Below are 20,027 nucleotides of genomic sequence, written 5' to 3'. Positions count from 1 at the left end.
TTCATCCTGAGACATCTTTCGCTCTTCATGCTTGGTTACAGCATACCTTTCATAATACGGGTGTATGTGTGTTTAAATGGAAAAGTATTTGTCTTCTAGGTGGAGGGATCGTATTTGCTTTATTGTCTTGAAGCACATGTTTGGGAACATTTAGCTCTTGTAAAGATAAGACCTGTAAATTGAAACAGTAACTTGTAGTCCAATGGAGAAAAAGTAATATGAAAGATTTTCATTAATTAGATTTTGATCTATCATTAAATGTCTATTTCATTTTAGATTTACATAATTAGATGTAACTGTCACAATTTGAAGAACAAAGAACAAAACCACACGTTAGCGGTAATGCTAATACAAATGTACAGAAAGAGCTGCTGCAGTTGCAGTTTCACAGCAAGAAATAATACTAGCCTAACTAATGTAAATAATAACTTCTCACGCAGTTAATAATAAAATAAGAACAAATTGCAGTAGCTCAAATAAATAAAATATAACAGATGAAATTAAATAAGCAGTGCTTGAGTTTTCAGGTAAGTCTATCACATAAGAATTACTACAGAAACTGATTAAAATAATCAAATGTAGAAAAAAAAAATCAATTCAAAATCAATTTTATAAATCAAAATTACACCAGCAAAGCAATGTTTTTTTTTTAAAGTACATAATCAAGAGCAGTGAGAGATTTTCTCTTTGTTTTTTGTTTTCGATTAACACAGGGCACAAACCACAGCAGGTTTATTAGGTTGCTGCCACTTTAAGACCTTGCGCATGGATCCAATACATTGCCACATGTCCAATTGTCTACCAGCTATTTACACTAACTTTAGTTTATGTCAATACTTACCAAGACAGTCATTTTGACATATTTATTGGCCCACCTAGTTGCAGTGGTAGATACATACATAACGACATGTTGAGACAATGAATGAAATAATACATAGTTTAGGGTCCTATGATTTCCGCAATGCAGAAAACACGGACGGAATTGCTGAATCCAGTCCTAAAAATTGAATTTACTGTAGAACGCGGAATGTGTCAAAGTTTGGATGAAGCAATTAAAAGTAGATAATTTCACTTTAATCAAATCGTGAGATGGACTAGTATCTGTAAATATTAAGCAGACGCGCGGTTTCATTTACTACACGTACTGAAGTGCGCATGATGCTCACAGTGATTTTAGTGTTTTAATAAATTGATGTTAAATAAGTTTCATGATTTTAATTAAGCCCCTTTTACGCTGTGATTCCGGCAAATACACGGGTAATGTGTCCTGGCAATTGTTCCCGGGTCGCTAGATTTTGCACTTTCACACTGCCAGTGATTACCCGGAATATGTGCGTGTTTTCACACACAACCCGTAAAGGTCCCGTGAAGACACGTGACATCAGGGTGTGACGTGTAATGTACGAGTCGAAAACACTAGGCACGTTAACTTTCACTTAAGCTGGCGAACGATCTCAGCTTCAGCGCGGAAAGTGAGGAACTAACTGATCTCTGCATCATTACAGTTTGCGCACATTTGTTTCGTCGTGAACGTTGATCTGCCTTCAAAACACCCGCTAAAAGAGTCATGCGATAATGTGCGTCATCACTACGACACACCCTTTACGGCATTAGTTCTGGCTTTTGTTCACACAGCGCTCGTTCCGGGACTGAACCCAACAATGTTACTAGGTCCCCGACCCGGGATCAATCCCGGAATCGATCCCGGGACGTGTTTGCGTTCACACAGAAGGCGACCCGGCAATGTTCCGGCAATTTTCTGGGTCCAACGTGTAGTGTGAAAGGGGCTTTAGTTAGACATGCTTTTTGATTAATGAAATTTAATTTAGGCCTACCCATTAAAAAGGAGTCCAAAAAAAAAAAAAAAAAAACACAATGGAATCTAGAGAAATTAAAACTGAAAAAACTGATTTTGGAAAAAAATAAAACAGAATTTGGGAAAAAATTTAATGGATTTCACAGGGCACTAATAGTTGTATTGCTTGTCAGCGTAGTCAGAGGCGATATGTTTTAGTTTGTGTTCAGTAGGTTAGTTGTTTATATCCTATTACATCTTAAATCTCATATGGTAATATGTAGATTTATACCTGTTGTGAAATATTTTGTTTGTGTGTTTGGCACAATACACTGGCTCTGAATCTCTTAAATAACAGTCAGAAGCAGCATCCAGCCCCAGGCCTCAGAGAAAGCTTTTAAAGGACACTTCCTTTTTAAAAATAATGTCCTCACTGACTGATTCAAGAGGAAAACGTGCTCAGTGTTTGACTTTCCTTTCGTTCTCCTCACACTGATAAAATTGGTTTCTTTTCAGTTGTTTCCTGGTTGGTCAGGTATGCTTCACTCTAATGTACAGCAGCATCTTAACATCTGTGTCTGTGATCTTTGCAGTCATACTGCAGTTTAGTTGAGGTTTGATTATTTAACATAATTGTGTGCCAGGACTTCCGGGAACCCATGAAAAGCCCTGAACATCAGTCAGATCCTTTATAAACGATGAAAGGTTTTCTCTGAGTGCACTGCTGTGGAGAACTGAATGCAGTTGCTGATTTATGATTAGCTAAGGCATTTGTTTGTTCATTTCTCTGGTTGGAAAGAAGCAATTAGCCTTGCTCGTTTTCGTTTTGCTCATGCTCGTTTTATTGGCCAAATGTTGTTCATTGTCTTTCTGTGTGTATTTTGATTGGGACAGTGTATTGTTCTGTTTAAAATAGCTGTCACAGCTGTGCTCATGAAAAGAGGCAGCATTGGTTTCCATGGCGACCGTGCGGAATCTCATTACCCGCGGCTGATTGTAGAGCCATGAGGCAGACACACTATGATTGACAGGGTACGAGATCATGTCACGTTTCCCAAAGACACATAAATGCATATGTTCCCTGGAGGTGATGAGGTCTGGGATTTGTTCCAAACTACCTAATTAACAAGGTAGTTAAATAAAATAGGGGGCACATAAAGTGCGTCATTATATATATTTTTAGCTGCGTATTATTGGCTTTTGATTAAATATGTTATCTGCGATGCTTTAAGGAAGTTATAATACAAGCTAAAGGAAATGTTTTTCTTTGGTGTGTGTGTACCTGCAAGAAGCAGTACTATGATACTTTGCTTAGCTCTGGGAGATTTTCTTTCTTTCATTCATTTATTATTATGTTTTTATATATAAATTGCCAATTATGGGGATAATTTAAAAAATCATAATTTTTTTATTGGACATGATCATGAGCTTATTGCAGATCACTGGATATATGATTAACACATTCATTAAATGTTTCAAATCATTACCTTATACACATTTTGGTAATTGTACCTGTAACGAAATGTTAATCCCTTATTCACCTAATTTTCTAAAAACTAAAAAAAGAGCCATAACTGATATATTAATATGTTTAGGAAATAAAGGTAAATAACAGCATGTTGTGAAAAGCTATTGTTTGTAAAATGTACAGAAAAAATCTACTCATCAATTTTGTATACATTTTATACTTTAAATTTCCCATTAAAGTGCTGTTGAAACTCAAACTGTGTAAGATATAGGCCTGCTAAACCCACAAACCTGAAACCTGTTACCTGAAAATGTTAGTTTAGTTGTTTGACATTTGAATATACAGTAGTTGTTTATAGACTGATATCTAGACATGTTCACATGTAAGTCAAGTTCATCTGTGTCTTAAGAAAAGCTATGTCCCAATGCTGTGTACAGTGAAGTGGTTGTCGTTGGCTATAAAAAAAAAAAAAAATCCAGCCAGGCTTGTAATTTGGATGTCTTGTTAGATTAGTGAAAAGATGTAAATTACTTAAATACTCTGTATGAGTTTCTGAGAAGTGAAACTTATCAATTTTGCTGTTGGACATGTAATTGAGTAAGAGTATTCAGGTTTAGTATTTCTCTGGCAAAGTACAAATGTCCTGAATTAAATGAAGTATAATTACTCCTGTACTTTTACATCCCTGCACCAATTTAAATGTCTGTTTTAAGGCATCCCATAGCTCCTAGAAGCCTCCGCTCCAAGTGCAAGTGATTCATGTCGGGTCAGTTGTGAGAGCTGTGATTTAAGAAAAGAACAGCTTGGAGGTCCCGGTGTCAAGTGAGCCGGGTGATGCTTAGAGGAAGAAACAGAGGCGTTATTGGTTTTCTTAGTCACAAACCATCCATCTTCTTACCTCCCTTCCACCACCTCTTCCTCATCCTCTCCGAGCTGTTGAGAGTCACAGAGGAAGAGCAGAAAGTGCCACTCCAGCAGAAAGAAGAGGCTACTAATCACAGTGTGAACGCTTCGGCTCCTGTCACACCAGAGATTAATACATCCTTTAGACAAGGCCAGACTTGCTGACTGGACTAGTCATTCAAAAGCAGTTTGAGTCAAGGTTTAAGATGAATTTGCTTCTGTTCTTAACAGAATTAAAATGTTCTAGAGGATCTGTCTGAGTGTAATAGACTTTGAGGATAGCAGCATTTCCGATCATGTTTTAAGGTATGATAAATTAATTCTTATGAATTAAAATTATTAAATGATTTACTCACCCTCAAGCCATCCTAGGTGTATATGACTTTCTCCATTCAGACAAGTGCAATCTGAGTTATACAGTATTTAAAAATGTCCTTTTAAAAAGTCTGAAACATTAAAAAAAAAGTCCAATAAAGCTCATCCATCCATCATAAAAATTGTCTCACATAGCTCCAGGGGGTTGATAAAGGCCTCCTGAAGCGAATTGATGTGTTTTTGTAAGAAAAATATCCATATTTAAAACTTTATAAACAGTAATCTATAGCTTCCGCTAATTGTCAAACTTTTTCTTTTTTTTTTTTAGAAATTAAATAATTATATGTAGAAATGTCATGCCTTCATAACCAGCAACAACAGAGAATAGTCAGTTAGTGGACAAGTCATGTTAGTTTTTTTTTGCACATTTGCAGAGCTGCATTGCAGAGCACTTCTGACTCTCTCTCTCTCTCTCTCTCTCTCTCTCTCTCTCTCTCTCTCTCTCTCTCTCTCTCTCTCTCTCTCTCTCTCTCTCTCTCTCTCTCTCTGTCTCTGTCTGTCTGTCTTTTAATAAACTCAAAACAAATTTTTAGCTGGGAGGCATGAATCTTGACAAATGAACTTGAAGCTCCACTGTAGAGTGAGTACCAGTGTTGTTGACCCTGATGGGATGCTGCTGAATGCAGAAGTCCTTGTTTTGTGAGCCATATGCAGTTACATAATATTGCATAACACCATCTCAGCTCTGAAGGCTTCTGCTTTTAGGGCACATGAGTTTTATATAAAGGGCATCTATTATGCTTTTTCCGATTTTACCTTTTCGTTAGTGTGTTTGGCTGTTTGTGCATGCAAACAATCTGCAAACTTACAAACTGTACAAAGTCCTCGCCAATAGGAGTTGATTTCTCTAACAATTGCCTGAAATGCTTTGTTTGTAGTCCTGCCATTATTTACATGACTTAGCTACATCACCCTGTTACACATTTGCATAATGTGCCTACTGGCTGCATTGGTCCACCCTCAAAGAACAGTTTGGTAAGTGATGTCGAGGAAACACTGTTTTTTTTCCTTTCACTGTAAGGGTAAAAAAACATTGTTTCATTGTTTGGACTTCCAATACCAAACCCTGAGTTATCGTAGATATAAACCTTTTACTGCTGCTGATGAAACCTCAGGAGCTGAAACCTTGGTATATACTCCTCTTATGATCAGTGGGACCCCTGTGGAGAGGGTGAGCAGCTTCAAGTACCTTGGTGTAAACATCTCCGAGGACCTGACTTGGACTTCACACATCCAAACACAGGTTAATAAAGCAAGACAAAGACTGTAGCATCTGCGACAGCTGAGAAAATTCAGGGTTTCACCTGCAATCCTGAAAACTTTCTATTCAGGGACCATAGAAAGTGTATTGACTCAGTGTATATCAGTGTGGTATGGGAACAGCTCCAGTCAAGACTGCAAAGCCCTGCAGAGAGTTGTGCACTTAGCTGAGCGCATCTCAGGGTCTGCTCTCCCCTCTCTGCGGGACAACTACCTCAAACGCTGCAAAAGCAGAGCTGTTAAAATCATTAAGGACTCCAACCACCCCAGTAACCATCTTTTCACTTTGCTGCCATCTGGTAAGCGCTTCTGTAGCCTGATGGCAAAAACCGAGAGACTTAGGAGGAGCTTCTTCCCCCACGCCATCAGGCTCCTTAACTCAAAACCAGCCTCTTAACATCTACATGTCTCCACTTAATAATCACTTAATCAGTAAGATATTCATCATTCCCTACCTGATATTGACATTGACAGTGTCACAACCTGTTTGCACATTCGCCTCTTGTACATTCCTGTGTATCTTAATATTTAAGACTACAGTATACTTTCATGCACATTTTATTTTCTATTCTATATTTAATTCTAAAGTATGCATTTTTTTATATTTTGTTCCTATGTTTTTATTGTTTACTTTTATTTTATTCTTTCATACCTATATTTATATATATTTTCCTTTGTGTTGTATTCTTTAATAATTGCACTGTCCATGGAGCGGACCTGACTCACATTCCACTGCTGGTTATATATTCTCTATATAATCGTTTATATGACGAATAAAAATCTTGAATCTTGAATCTTGAAACCTGATAAGTAAGGGGCATTACATTTCCAGGCAGAGAGTGACTAGAGGTGCTGCAGTAATGTTAAAAATTCTTAAATCATGTAAATGTATTCTAGCAGACACTAGAAATAAAATCATAAACTAGTAAATAAGCATAATATAGGCTCTTTAATTCTGGGCTGTGATGTAAAGAAATTACCTTGAACCATTAAAATTCTGAAGCAAAGGTAATGCAATTGTTTGTCAGATGCACGGTCCAGGTGTCTTTCTATGTGTTAAGAGCATGATGGAAAACTCTCTGCAGTGTGGAGTATCCAGAAATTCAGGTAAGCACTGGCCCAGTTTTGGGTCAGTACACAAAAAAACACAGACACTGCAGTGAGACAGATGGAAATGCTTCTGAAACGCCATCTGGTGTCATAATTATTGTTCTGTTTACAGCCTTTCAAGACTGTCTTGACGTTTGCTTAGTTAACGGAGTACATTCATCCAGAAATGTCTTGCCTGAGTAAATTGCATCTTAATATAGATAATATATCAGTTTTTCTAATTATAAACTTCTAACAGATATACTGAACTACAGTGATGTTAGTTGAATTGATAGCAAGCTAATCTACACCAAAGAACCAAATGATATAAGAAGTTCATATAATTGATACATTTGTGCACACCACAGCACACCTTAAAAAAAATCATGTATAGTATGTGTACAGTAGACAAGTCAAGTTGCTATACCAGACATGACCACATGGAGACGCCAAAAAAAACAAACAAACAAACAAATGCCTTGAGCTGACTGCATATTCCTACTACAGTACATGGATCAATTCAGAATGACTAAAAACAGCAACATGCACATGACAAATCAAAAAATTTCCTGAATGTGTTTGGAAATAACGTAAATGTACCGAAATTATCTTTTCTCAAATACGTTGTTTGATCTGTGAGTCAAGAGCACTCATGCAGTTCGTTTGTGCATCAGTATATCAGACTCACGTGTGCTTACTGTACGGATCCTGCAAGTCACAGCAGCGTCTTTACCTGAATTACAATCCTCAACCATCAAAACTTTACTAGAGAGAAGCTGTTTGCTTTATCCAGCCAAGAAAATGTAGTTTGCGTATCATACAGCGGTGGGATTGACGTTCACTTTAGTCTGTATTTCTGTGTTACATTATTTTAACAAGTTGCTTTGCAAATTAATTGCATACGTTAACTTTGACAGCCCTAGTTGTAAGTGATGTTAGCTTTTCTGGAGCATCTGCCAGACTTAACTATTGAATTAGACACGCCTCCTCCTTACAAAACTCAGCCCTAAAAGGATGCCATTTTAACATTGCAAGTAGAAAAACAACAACTAAAAACTGATTATAAAGCTGAACAGGAATGATCCTCTATTATCTCAACTTAATGAATTTCATAATTGGGCTCCCCTGTGACATGCAAAGTGATTGATTGACAGTCAGAAATAGGTTCTGACTGCATTTCTCTGTCAAATTATTTTTGCAGTTTATAAAGCCTAGGGCTCTCTGTGATATTTCAGGACAGCTATTTCAGTGATACTGTAAGGTAACGGGGATATATTTTGAAAGTACAAGCTTTGCAGTAATGCACACATCTTTGTTTCACTGCAGAGCAGTTGCTGTGTGATGGATTACTTCTATAATGTTCACTGTTACTCTTCCACAGACCCCATTCCTGCACACCACAGAGCGCGATGATTGGACGCTGCCTGCCTCGATCAGCCAACTCCTAGTTCTGCTGCACCTGATTGGACGACTGCCTGCCTGAGAGCTGATGGTTGCTACAATTGCCATGACTTAGAAACACTCCTGATACAGAGATGGAGAAAAAGAAATTGTGCCCCCGCCTCCTGGACTACCTGGTGGTAGTTGGAGCAAGGTAAGGGAGATTGTTGAATGCAATGATGGGTTTGTTTGTGTGTATACAGCTCAGACATAGGTTCTATCGGTGCTTAAGTAAATTGTTGACAGGGGGAATTGAATCACAGGTGAACTGTTTGTGTGTTTTGGTTGTATGTGACCTGTGCAGGTGTATTGTAGGTGCCCGGCCTCAGGTGTACGCTATCAGTTAATGTTAAATGTGGTTGTATGTTATCATGATGAAGTTTAGTGTGGTTTTGACAGCAGATCACAATATATTGGATAAGAAAAGGTAGAACCTGGGAAATATGTTTGTGGAGGAGCCCTTCCCCAAACTTTCAGCCTTAATTAACTCCTTCCAAATCCCTACTCCTATAATCCTGGGTTTTATTAATGAATGGGACCTGCAAGGGGTTTGCAAGATTGTTATGGAAATATAGAATTATAGACCATCTATAATTAAAACATTAGAATTTAAAAAGTTAAAAAGTAACTAATAGAAATATTTCAGAAATGAGAATACAAAGATGTTGTAAAATTATTAAAAAAATTCTCATGGCAAAACTGAATTTTCAGGAGCTATTACTCCAGTCTTCAGTATCACTTTATTTTGATTAGCAATGTTGAAAACAGTTGTGCTGCTTAATATTTTTGTGGAAGCCATGATGCTTTTTGTCAGGATTCTCTGATGAGTAGAAAGTTCAAAAGAACAGCATTTATTTGAAATATTAAAAAGTCCGTACTGTTACTTTTGATCAATTTATTACATCTTTAATAAAAGTATTTGTTTCTTTAAAAAAAACTTACCAACCCCCAAACCTTTGAAAAGCAGTGTATATTTATAGCCATTGCACATTACTTGACACAAAGTGCATAAAAGAACAAGCACTGGGGCTGAGAAAAGCCAGAGATCTGTCTTCCTGTCTTTCACTTCAGTCTTTTTCCCTTAATCAGGCAACCCAGCAGCGACAGCGTGGCACAAACCCCTCAGCTACTGAGGCGCTATCCACTGGAGGACCACAATGAGCTCCCTCTGCCCCCTGACGTTGTGTTCTTCTGCCAGCCTGAGGGGTGCCTGAGCATACGCCAGCGCCGGGTCAGCCTTCGTGACGACACCTCTTTCGTCTTCACTCTCACCGACAAAGATTCAGGTGTCATTCGCTATGGAATCTGCCTCAACTTTTACCGCTCTTTCCAGAAGTGCCACCACCGCCCACGATCTGAAGGAAAAGGTCAGAGTCATTTTGTTGCAGTTTTATGAGGCAGAACCATTTTGTAATCCTAATTCAGCTGATTAGTGGCTTGGTGATGACAACTAACCATTTGTAACCCATTTTGAGCATCACATATGTATAGTGATGTGATTTTTAAAATGCGGATGGAATCCAATGATAAAAATGGAATCTCCGTCATATGAACTTCATCTCCAGAGCTGCTCTGAGAACAGATTCATGTAATCAGTTAATTGTGTTTTAAAATAGTAATTAAATTGTTATGGTTGTATGCATTTAATTGATTATTACAGTTTTTGATAATAAATTTGTATTAAATTATAAAACACAGACATAACAGAATTTCTTTTAAAGAAAAAAAACAAACAAAAAATGATATTTCATAGAGCACTAATAGATTATTAATTAAGATAATTTGATTACACGTCCATTTTGATTCTAAATTTTTTTTAAAGGATTAAAATTTAATCCAGAAAAAGTAAATCGGTAAAAGCTAATGGATTTCATAGGGCCCTTCTTATGGCTTTAAGGGTGCAGTCACTGTATAATTTCTCCTCATTATTTTTCTTTATACAGGAGAAAAGCCCCCTCATACAGACTCTGCAGTGGAGGCCACAGAGAAATTTGACCCCTCCACATTGAATCTTTCAGGGGAATCTACACTGCCCCCTGCAGGAGATGGGACTTTGCCACCAGGCGAACCGGGCAGTACCGGAAAGTCTCCACGATCCAAACACACTGGTCGACTAGCACCACAGAACCGGAACAGCACGTTAACGTCTCTGTGCATTCTGAGCCACTACCCCTTCTTTTCTACGTTCAGGGAGTGTCTGTACATCCTCAAGCGCATGGTGGACTGCTGTAGTCAGCGGCTCAACCAGAGACCCGGCGCTGCTAAGTCCACACAACGGTGAGAACAGCCTTTATTCTTTTCTGCGAAGTATGCAGTTATGTAACATTGCCCTGAGATTCAGCAAGATAATACTTGCCTAGTGACTGCAGTGTTTTGCGGTATCGTACAGTAGAGTGTCAGATACTGTGGTGCTGCCAGAAGATGCTATCTCTGCATTGCACCGTCACAACTGGCAACATTCTGCCTCTCAGCTTACAAATCCTGTTCCTATCTCTATTTTTGTTTATTCCTTTGAGTTAATTCACACAAAACATTTGAATTATAGTGATGCAATGAAATAAAAAAAATCTTGACAGAAACCCAAAATTCTGCACCCACTGCATCAAAATCCAAAACCCTTTGTTTGAAATAACTATCAATATTATTCCTTTATTAATAATAAAATCATTTACACTTTCTTCCCTCAGTTGACTTTACAACATCATATAGGATAATTTTTTTTTAATTAAATAGGCTCCAAAGAATGTTTAAATAAATATATTTAATGTAATAATATAGATTGACACTGTTTAGTCAAGATAAGCAGTGTAATATTGATCAACATATACTCAATGCAAATGTAAACTATTTGCATGTACATTTAGACTTCAATCTGTTTATTTCTCAAGTCATTAGCGAGATTGATGCATGGTCATATTTACTGTCCATGTGGAATTATGTTTATGCATCTCATCACCCATCATGCACTTATTTCCCGCAAGATACCATCATTCAATATTTACATTAAAATAAAAAAGTCATTCACTGAGAAAAAAATTCTCTCTGATCTCACTCATCTTACTTTCAAACCTGGCATGTCTTGATATATGTGAGAATCAATTAAAATGTTCACACAGTGTCTTCTCTTCCTTGTCTTGATATTGCACTTCAACAAACAAATAGCTCTTCACATGTATCATAATCTAGCATCATGAATATGAGTAGACAGTGAGCGAATTCTAACTCTGGGGGGTGTATTGCCTCTGAAAATGTTATGCTAGGAATGCCAGAAGTGCTTGACATTGTTAGATCCTGTAGTGTCTGGCTGTGATTAGAATGACAAGGTGCTGATGATTTTATAAAAGGAAGTCACAAGTGGAAGGATGTGTGACGGTGCATGTGACTCGGAGAGAGGGACGAGTGAAGAAGTTGCAGGTGTGATGGGCTGGGATTGTGTGAAGGAGAGAAGGGCTGGTTTTCCTCTTGAAGGGTTGTGCACGTGGTCTTGCAGTCTGGTTCTCCACACAGGACAGGTTTTAACTAGATCTCATTCACATATCTGAGCGGTAACGGTAACTACATCCTTGAGTGCATATTGGTAAACAATCTGCACAATAGCACTCTGCTGCAGATCAATAAGCATTGAGTAGAAGTTTTTTATCTCTGTGATTTCCTCAGCAGAGTCTATTCTCGTGTAACCTAGCAACCACATCCACCATGAGCCACAGTCGCATTTACAGGCCTCAATTTGTTTGCAGTTGAATTGCCCTGCCAAGCCCATTTTATTTGCTCGCAAGTGTGGAGAATAATTTAACCAGTATAGCAGCCTGTGTTAAGTATTCAGATCTGAAGTAGTTCCATGTGGATACAAAGTTTTCATTTTCTTGCTCATTAAGTTAAAATTTGATCATGTCCGTGTGAAACCGAAATCCATGTTGCTAGGTGTTAGTCAACAGTTACTGTAGCTGTAATTGGTGTTAGTCCATAATAAAAATCAAAGTTAGCTTTTAGCTGTTGTAAATATTAATGCATATTGGCTTGCCAGCCGTAAACAGCCTCCAGTTTGGCTGATGGACTGTGCTACTTGATGAAAGCGTAGTTTATTTTTGCTTTGTGCCCAAGTAACCCTAACTTAATTTAGGGTGTTTTAATCACTGCGCCTACCTACTTGGCAGTCTTAGACATACGACCTTATGTCACATTACGGTGAAAATATCAAATAGAAATGACTCAGACAACATTAGAGTTTACTGTGTGTGAGTGTGTCTTTAAAGGCCATTTCTGACTCTGTCATCATGTTCTCTCAGCACTGCAGTGACCTTGGGTTTACCCACGTTTGTAGCCTTTCAATATGCACGACTCAACCTTGTAATGACAAATCGCCATGCGTCATACTGTTCTCAGCTGGGCTGTTCTGTGTGAGAATAACCATATGCCAGTCCACACACCAGAAATCAGTTTTCACTTTATCAGCACACTTAAACAACTAAAGCAACTCTGTTCACTGTTGTTGTCCTTATTTAATGAAGCGCAAAACACTTGTGATCATGAGAAACCAGGAAGTATGGAAGCTTGTGGGTATTTCCAGGCCTAGAAAAGTTTGAATCTTGAATATACAGTACTGTTCAAAATGATGGGGTCAGTGAGATTTATTTTGTAATTAATACTAACTTCTATTCAATGACTGATTAAATTAATGTAAAGAGACAGGAAATACATTTGTAGTACAAAACATTTATATTTTAAATATATGCTGTACTTTTTTTCTATTTATGAATTATATTATAATATAAAAATATTTAAAAATATATATAATTTTTGTATCATGCAGCAGCACAACGGTTTTTAACACTGATGATAATAAGTGTTTCTTGATTTCTGAAGGATCAGTCTAGAACAGGAAAATTCAGTTTTGCTATCACGAGAATAAATTACATTTGAACATAAATTAAAATAGAAAATATTTTAAATTGAAATAATATTTGACAGTGTTACTGTATCAATTAAATCATTTTGATTTTCATTAAATAGATGCTGCCTTGGTGAACATAAGAGACTTCTTTCCAAAACGTTAATAAAATCTTACCAACCCCCACATTTTGAACAGTAGTGTTAGTGTATGTTTCTTTTTATGCTCAGCTTTAAAAAAAAATTTGTGTTAGATTTTGTCTCTTTTTGAGTGGAGTCTGTATAAAATAATTTTTTTAACAAACAAATCCTTGTCAAGTTATTTGAATGAAAGGAAAGTCCGAGCTTCAGATGCAGGAACCCTGAATACAATAATGAAACCATTTTGCATATTGTGATATTATCATTAGCATCATTGTTTTTCAGTGCAGAATTGTGGTTGGAAAGAGGGTCTGTTCATTAGCATTTGTGTCCCTAAATAGGCCTGTGTTAATATGCAACAATTTAACTATGCAGCAGCAATGCAATTAATAAAGATGTCTCAGTGGTTTTGACAGCACAAATTAACAGTAGAGGAAAAAAGACAGGTAGAGTGCAAGACAACCAAACACGTTAAGAGTTGGATTGAGTGCGTGGAGCTGGTGGAGACAGGCTGTATGACAGATTGAGGCCACTGACTGTTCTCAGAGAGCAGCTGTGAGAAGTGGGAGTCCTCTGATGAAACAATTATGACTTACTGCAGTACCTCTACACACCCACACAACCATAGTCTGGCCTGTTTGGATCTTTAGAAGAAGGCAGTGTGCTTGTGTATTTGAGCTCTAGTGAACTGACATGAACTGTTATGTAGGCCTGAATGATTGACCTGAAAAGTCTTGACAAACTAAAACCATAATTATAATCAAAATGAAAATCATTATTTTCTAGTCTTCTTATTTCTAATACTTGGGCGCCATTGCGATTATGCGCTGTTGGTATTAAGCGTACCAAGAAAATATTCACCAGACAGTTACAACACCACTGGCGCTACCGGTCGTATACTGTACAGTTTTGGTGAATCATGTGCACTGTAGCTCCAGTTACAATGTCATTTGCTGACAGAAGTTGACCAATGTGGTCTTCTGATACTAAAACCTCATCCACTTCGATGTGTGGTTACTTTAATCACTGAATGAACACAGTGCCACGCTTCACTCTGAAACACACAGCTCATATTTTCATTTAAAGAGCAGGTCATATGATTTTTTGAAAAATATCTCATTTGCAGTTTATAACGTAGCTATCCTTAAATGAAAACAGTCTGCTAAGTTGTTAATCAAAAAATGCATGATTAATAAATATATTGACTCTAAAGAGCCACTGGCTTCTAATTTTCTTAATTTGGACTAACAAGCGTCTCCGAACCAAAGCCTGTAAGTACGATTGAAACGTTAGTTGTACATTTTCAATTAAGTGCTCAAAATATCAAGTTTTTGTGCTAATATGTGATGTAAATCTAGTGCAGCTTCAGGTTTCCAGGTAAAGCGTGATATTACGGTCTTACTGAAGTAGTTCTTATAATTCGCTGTGAACCCACTATTTCCTAAGAATTTGTTGATTAATGTAGACTGATGTTATTCTAATGACTTTGTTTAATAATAAAGAATATAGTGTAGCACACATACTTTATAATCATTGTGAAATTGCTGTTTATTGTGCTGCACTGGCAGTTATAGGGTTAATGCGGGAGAGGTTAGTTAAGGCTGGTGCTCCTGTGATACAACTGTTCTGCGTTCTGATTAAAAGTTAAGACAGAGCATCTTTTGTCTGTCGCTCTTCAAACATTACAGCAGACATATTTCGGTTTACAAACTGTATTGTTTCATCAGTTAGTCACGTTAGCACTCGGCTAACGTATCCACCTAGTGTTCACAGTTTAGCAGCTAAACTTTAGCTGTGGGCACGATTCGCTTGCGTAAGTGTTTTTGTATTATGTCATTATTTTAAGAACGGATTGGCGCACTATATTATTTTTTTATGTAAAGGTGCTTTGTCAATGGTAGCACTGGATAACTTGCTCAAGGACTCCTCTCTGTGCCCATCACAACATGTTTGGCCAGCTGACCAATCAGAGCGGAGTAGGCTTATGGAAGGGAGGGGTTTGCTTCGAACTTGCTTGGAACTAATCGTTTTGAAATCATTGGCAAATTACTCTAATATTAAACATATATTCTGAGAAATGTATAATGTTTTCTGACCTTAGATGCATTTAAACCTGTTGTAGAGGACTCCAACACAATATTAGGACATTTTAAAGTACTATATGACCTGCTCTTTAATGAAAGCATAGCCTTTGTGATTTGATAATCATACTAAGACATATTGTGATTTTAGCCCTACTTCCTTCCTCATTTTGATGTTTGGTTTGCACAGTTCAACCTTTTGAACATTTGCATGTAATAATGCATCTATTTGCTGCTGTGTGAATGGCCATTTAGATATTTGCATTAAAGTGGTCCTGTTATGCTTTTTCACTTTTTCAACTTTAGTTAGTCTGTAATGTTGCTGTTTGAGCATAAAAAAGATCTGCAAAGTTACAAAACTCAAAGTCCTCTTCAAAAGGAGATATTTTATTTAACAGAAATCACTTTTCACTCGTTTGTGACATCACAAATACTGACAAATGGGACAAGACCTGGTTGAGCTGCACTAGAGAAGGCAACGAGTGTTATCACTATGTTGGAGACACGCTAGCTTTCCAAAGGCAGATGAACTTAGAGTGGTTACAATCATCCGGGTTTAAATCGTGCACATTTCATATTTCAGAAGGCGGGCCTTCATTTGATACAGGAACTATTCGAGCCGTTTATACCAGACTGGGGAGAGAGGTGTTGAAATAATGTAAAATATGTGAAAAATAATGTGTTTTTCGAACAACCTAGTATGAGAGCCTGTTCTATTACACCCCTAAAACAAAATCAAGACTTTGTAAAAGAGCATAATAGGACCCCTTTAAGAATGAAAGTATATGGTAATGTAAACCGTAACGTGACCACTGTGTGTATGTTTTGGTGTAGTCAAGCACTTGTAGAGCTCTTGAACTGTGTGCCTTGTCAATGCAGTACCACTTTACTTAAAGTGATTAGTAGTTTAATCCTGAACAGTAGAGGCCAGCTGCCACTGTTTTTGTGATATTTCTGTTTAGCAGAAACTAGAATACACAAATTCAGAATCACTGAATTAGGACAATACCTGAATGAACTGGAAAGTTCGAAAACAAGTTAATGAGCAATTGAAATGTGCAGCAGTATGAACAAAGATGAAAAAATGGAAAGAGAGCTTGTAATACTTGTTCTTGGTTGTACCTTTGAACCCGAACCCAGATCCTAATCAAAAACTTTACACGTGTGTGCGTGTATTTCTCTCCCCCAGGGACACAATGTGGCGTGTGTTTACCGGCTCTCTCTCCATCGAGGAAAAAGAAAAGGGCAGTCAGGTGCTTCAGGACCTGAGGGAGATTGAGTCGTGGGTGTATCGGCTGCTGCGCTCCCCGGTGCCTGTTGCTGGTCAGCGACGTGTTGACGTGGAAGTGCTCCCCCATGAGCTGCAGCCTGCTCTGACCTTTGCCCTGCCAGACCCTTCCCGCTTCAGCATTGTAGACTTCCCGCTCCATCTGCCTCTGGAGCTGCTGGGGGTTGATGCTTGTCTTCAGGTCCTGGCCTGCATTCTGCTGGAACACAAGGTTTGGATAGCATAGACCCTTAGATTACCATATTTGTGTACTATTTTCATGGTACATGTACGTCACATGTACCACCATGCTAAATTGTGGCCATGCTTGTTTTCTCAGTGTATAAGGATGCACCTTATAGCAGTATATGGTATTGCTACCTGTTATTGGCCAATTTAATTAACTGGTATTGGTCAATACTGTTTAATAAAAAAAAAAAAGTTTAATGTAGTCTTTAGCAAATCTCAATGAAAATGAATATTCGTATTGTGCGTGTTTCATTATAATGCTGTGATGCCTAAATTCACTTATAATGCATTTTAAATGATTCATTTTAGTGTTTTTTTTATTTATTTAGACAAAATAGTATTGCATATCATTAATAATACTATTTTATTTATTTTCTAAATCATATCATTTATCATATCATGTCCGGATAGCATGAAAAGCCAAATCTTTAATACTGATATATTTAAATTCACTTGTATAGTTTTTTTTTTTTTTTTTTTTTCATAAAATAGAATTTTTTTTTTTTTTTTTATTCATAAATTAGAATAATTATTGACCTGGATATTTATACTGGTGCATCACTGTTTCAAATTGCTATAGCAGTAATGTAATTCAGAATTTAATGTTATATATTGACACTTAAAATCTACTTTCAGCTGAGTGTTTAATTTGACTGACATACATAGTACGAGGTAACAGTGTTAATTATTTGAAATATTTTGCGCTGTATTTACAGAGAGTGTTGGACAGGCTGACACTTAAAAGGAAGTGATAATATTAGGCCATTTTTAAAATATACACTATGTCTGTGTCGTGGATGAGGTTAATGGTTGTCTATAGATCTGCAGTTTCAAATGAAGCTAGTCTTCATCAATTTCCAATACGGGTCACACTCTCACCCTTTGCTGTCTGTAGGTGGTACTGCAGTCCCGAGATTATAACGCCCTCTCAATGAGCGTCATGGCATTTGTTGCAATGATTTACCCCCTTGAGTACATGTTTCCTGTCATTCCACTGTTGCCCACCTGCATGGCCTCCGCAGAACAGGTAACACAACATTTTTTTTGAACTGTCAGTGTATGAACAATGAAGCTCTCTTTATTTCTCTCACGCACATATCTTCTTTTTCTAGCTGCTGCTAGCACCCACTCCATATGTCATTGGTGTGCCTGCCAGTTTCTTCCTGTACAAGTCCGATTTTAAGGTGCCTGATGACGTTTGGTTAGTGGATCTGGACTGCAACAAGGTATATCATCTGTTTAAGCAAGACAGGGGTTTGTGTATTCTGTCATGTTGTAAAGCCTTTAACAATGAATTGTGTGTATACTATAGTGGTCTTATGTTGCTTCTGTATCTTTATCAATGTAGGTCATTGTTCCAAGCAACGCAGAATTACTCCCTCCCCTTCCTGAACCTGAGGCCTCTGAGCTGAAGAAACACTTGAAGCAGGTAAGCAAACCAGATGTTCTCTTCTCTTTAAGGAGCCCTACCATTAGCTCTGAATCTGAAGTGAATACTAACTGGATTCTAGAAGCAATGCATAGTAATTATACTGTCTTCTAACAGCTGCTGTAAACATGGCCAATTCTAATAGTGCATTTAAACCAAAGAGAAGGCTGACAATGCAAATATATTTTAAACCGTCATTTGAAGCCAAATGCAGACATGATGTTTCTTAAGTTTATGTTGACTGATTCACATTTTAGATGATCCTTTATGTATTGTAATTTCTGTATATTCTTCCCCTTTTTTATTCCAGCTCTTGGAGGTAATAAGTTTTGAGTTTCCCTATCTATAGACTCAATAATGTTTCTAGTTCTCTTGCTTAACCCTTTCCAATCCCACATAGACCCTTATCTAGAGCTTCTTACCTGATTCTGGACACCTCTGAGCTCAATCAAACCCCATTAATATCAACTGTTTAAACATTTCACTGTGTTGTCATTAATCATTGTCATATACTGACCAACTCCAGCCTTCCTCATGTCTTTTTAATAGAGATGCATTTAATTTGATCACAGTCTGTTGTTTTTGTTTTTGCTGGTCTGCAGCAGAATTTCTCAGCCAAATTGATTTACCATTTTGTTTCATCTGGCATCAAGCATAATTATCATGTTGTCATTGTAATAACTCAAGCCAAAATAGTCAATACACTGAATCATCAGTTGTGTCGCACAGACCATGAGTCATGACTCTTCATTTGCCATTATGAATCACCATAATTCAGGTCCTCATCTTCAGATCAGGATCGGTTTAAAAGCTGATTTAGATTGAAGGTCATCTCTTTCAGACATACAGTATTGCCCTATTATTTATAAACCAGATGTAGTGGTTCAAGAGTCCATTAACCAATATAGAAATTCATATTTTTCTTGTGACTGTCATTCAGTTCTGTTTCTCACTCAGTTTAGAAAATGCTATGTAACATCCTTAACGTCAACATGAAACCAAAATTCAACTTGTTCACTTCCTTAATGCACATTCCTGGTCTTATTGTATATGAAAAAATTGTTATTTATATTTCAACAAAGAATCACTAAAACATCTCTTTTTTTTTAATAATGCCACCAAAAAGAATGACTTTTTGTTTGTTGAAAATCCTGTTTCACTCTGAAAAGCATCACATTAATGAAGTCAAGGTCAAATAGGTTGAGAGTGGCATTGTGTTGACTAACCACTACCAATTAATATCTGCGGTCAAGTTTTGAGTTTTGAACACATTCTCCAGTGATAGGTTTGTGTGAGATCTGCTTCCCTTTCCACCTGATAACCCACCAGTTTTCTTCAGACTGGTGTGTTTTATGTTCTGTGTGCACTCATACTGTTCAGTTCATGGTGTGTGTGCTCAATTTCTCTCTATTTGTCTCTCTGTGGTTTCTTCCCCTACTTTCCCCTACTTCCACTCATGTTTGGTCACATGATTTCCCAATCTTTCTCAGTGACAGGTAGTCATGTGACATTTCCTCCATGTGTTCTTGTGTCCTTCAGTGTCTGGTAAGATTGACTGTGATCACCCAAAAGCAGATCTTCGCCTCCGATTCCAAGGTTCACAAATCTTTGCATTTTGAATGTGCACGGGAAAATAACCTCTC

General features: G+C 37.4%; 1 protein-coding gene across 50 annotated transcripts in view; it reads left to right on the top strand.

Moving 5' to 3' along the window:
• The window catches only part of LOC109063118 (MAP kinase-activating death domain protein-like), a 55,897-nt gene that overhangs the window by 4,006 nt on the left and 31,864 nt on the right, over positions 1–20,027 (top strand). For 26 of the 50 annotated variants that reach the window (XM_042760246.1, XM_042760249.1, XM_042760267.1 and 23 more), the window contains exons 2-8: positions 8,272–8,484; positions 9,420–9,697; positions 10,274–10,607; positions 16,629–16,938; positions 17,851–17,982; positions 18,068–18,181; positions 18,304–18,384. In XM_042760246.1, coding sequence (XP_042616180.1) covers positions 8,426–8,484; positions 9,420–9,697; positions 10,274–10,607; positions 16,629–16,938; positions 17,851–17,982; positions 18,068–18,181; positions 18,304–18,384 — 1,308 coding nt within the window. In that variant the 5' untranslated portion in view covers positions 8,272–8,425. Of the gene's footprint in view, positions 1–8,271; positions 8,485–9,419; positions 9,698–10,273; positions 10,608–16,628; positions 16,939–17,850; positions 17,983–18,067; positions 18,182–18,303; positions 18,385–18,694; positions 18,704–19,923; positions 19,981–20,027 lie in introns of all 50 variants that reach the window. The other 24 variants (XM_042760244.1, XM_042760238.1, XM_042760251.1 and 21 more) reach the window with 3 other exon arrangements.

The sequence above is a fragment of the Cyprinus carpio genome, chromosome A7 (genome assembly GCF_018340385.1).
Source record: "Cyprinus carpio isolate SPL01 chromosome A7, ASM1834038v1, whole genome shotgun sequence".
NCBI classification, from domain to species: domain Eukaryota; kingdom Metazoa; phylum Chordata; class Actinopteri; order Cypriniformes; family Cyprinidae; genus Cyprinus; species Cyprinus carpio.
Note: the sequence above shows the minus strand (reverse complement) of the source record. Positions and strands in the feature narration are given on the sequence as shown.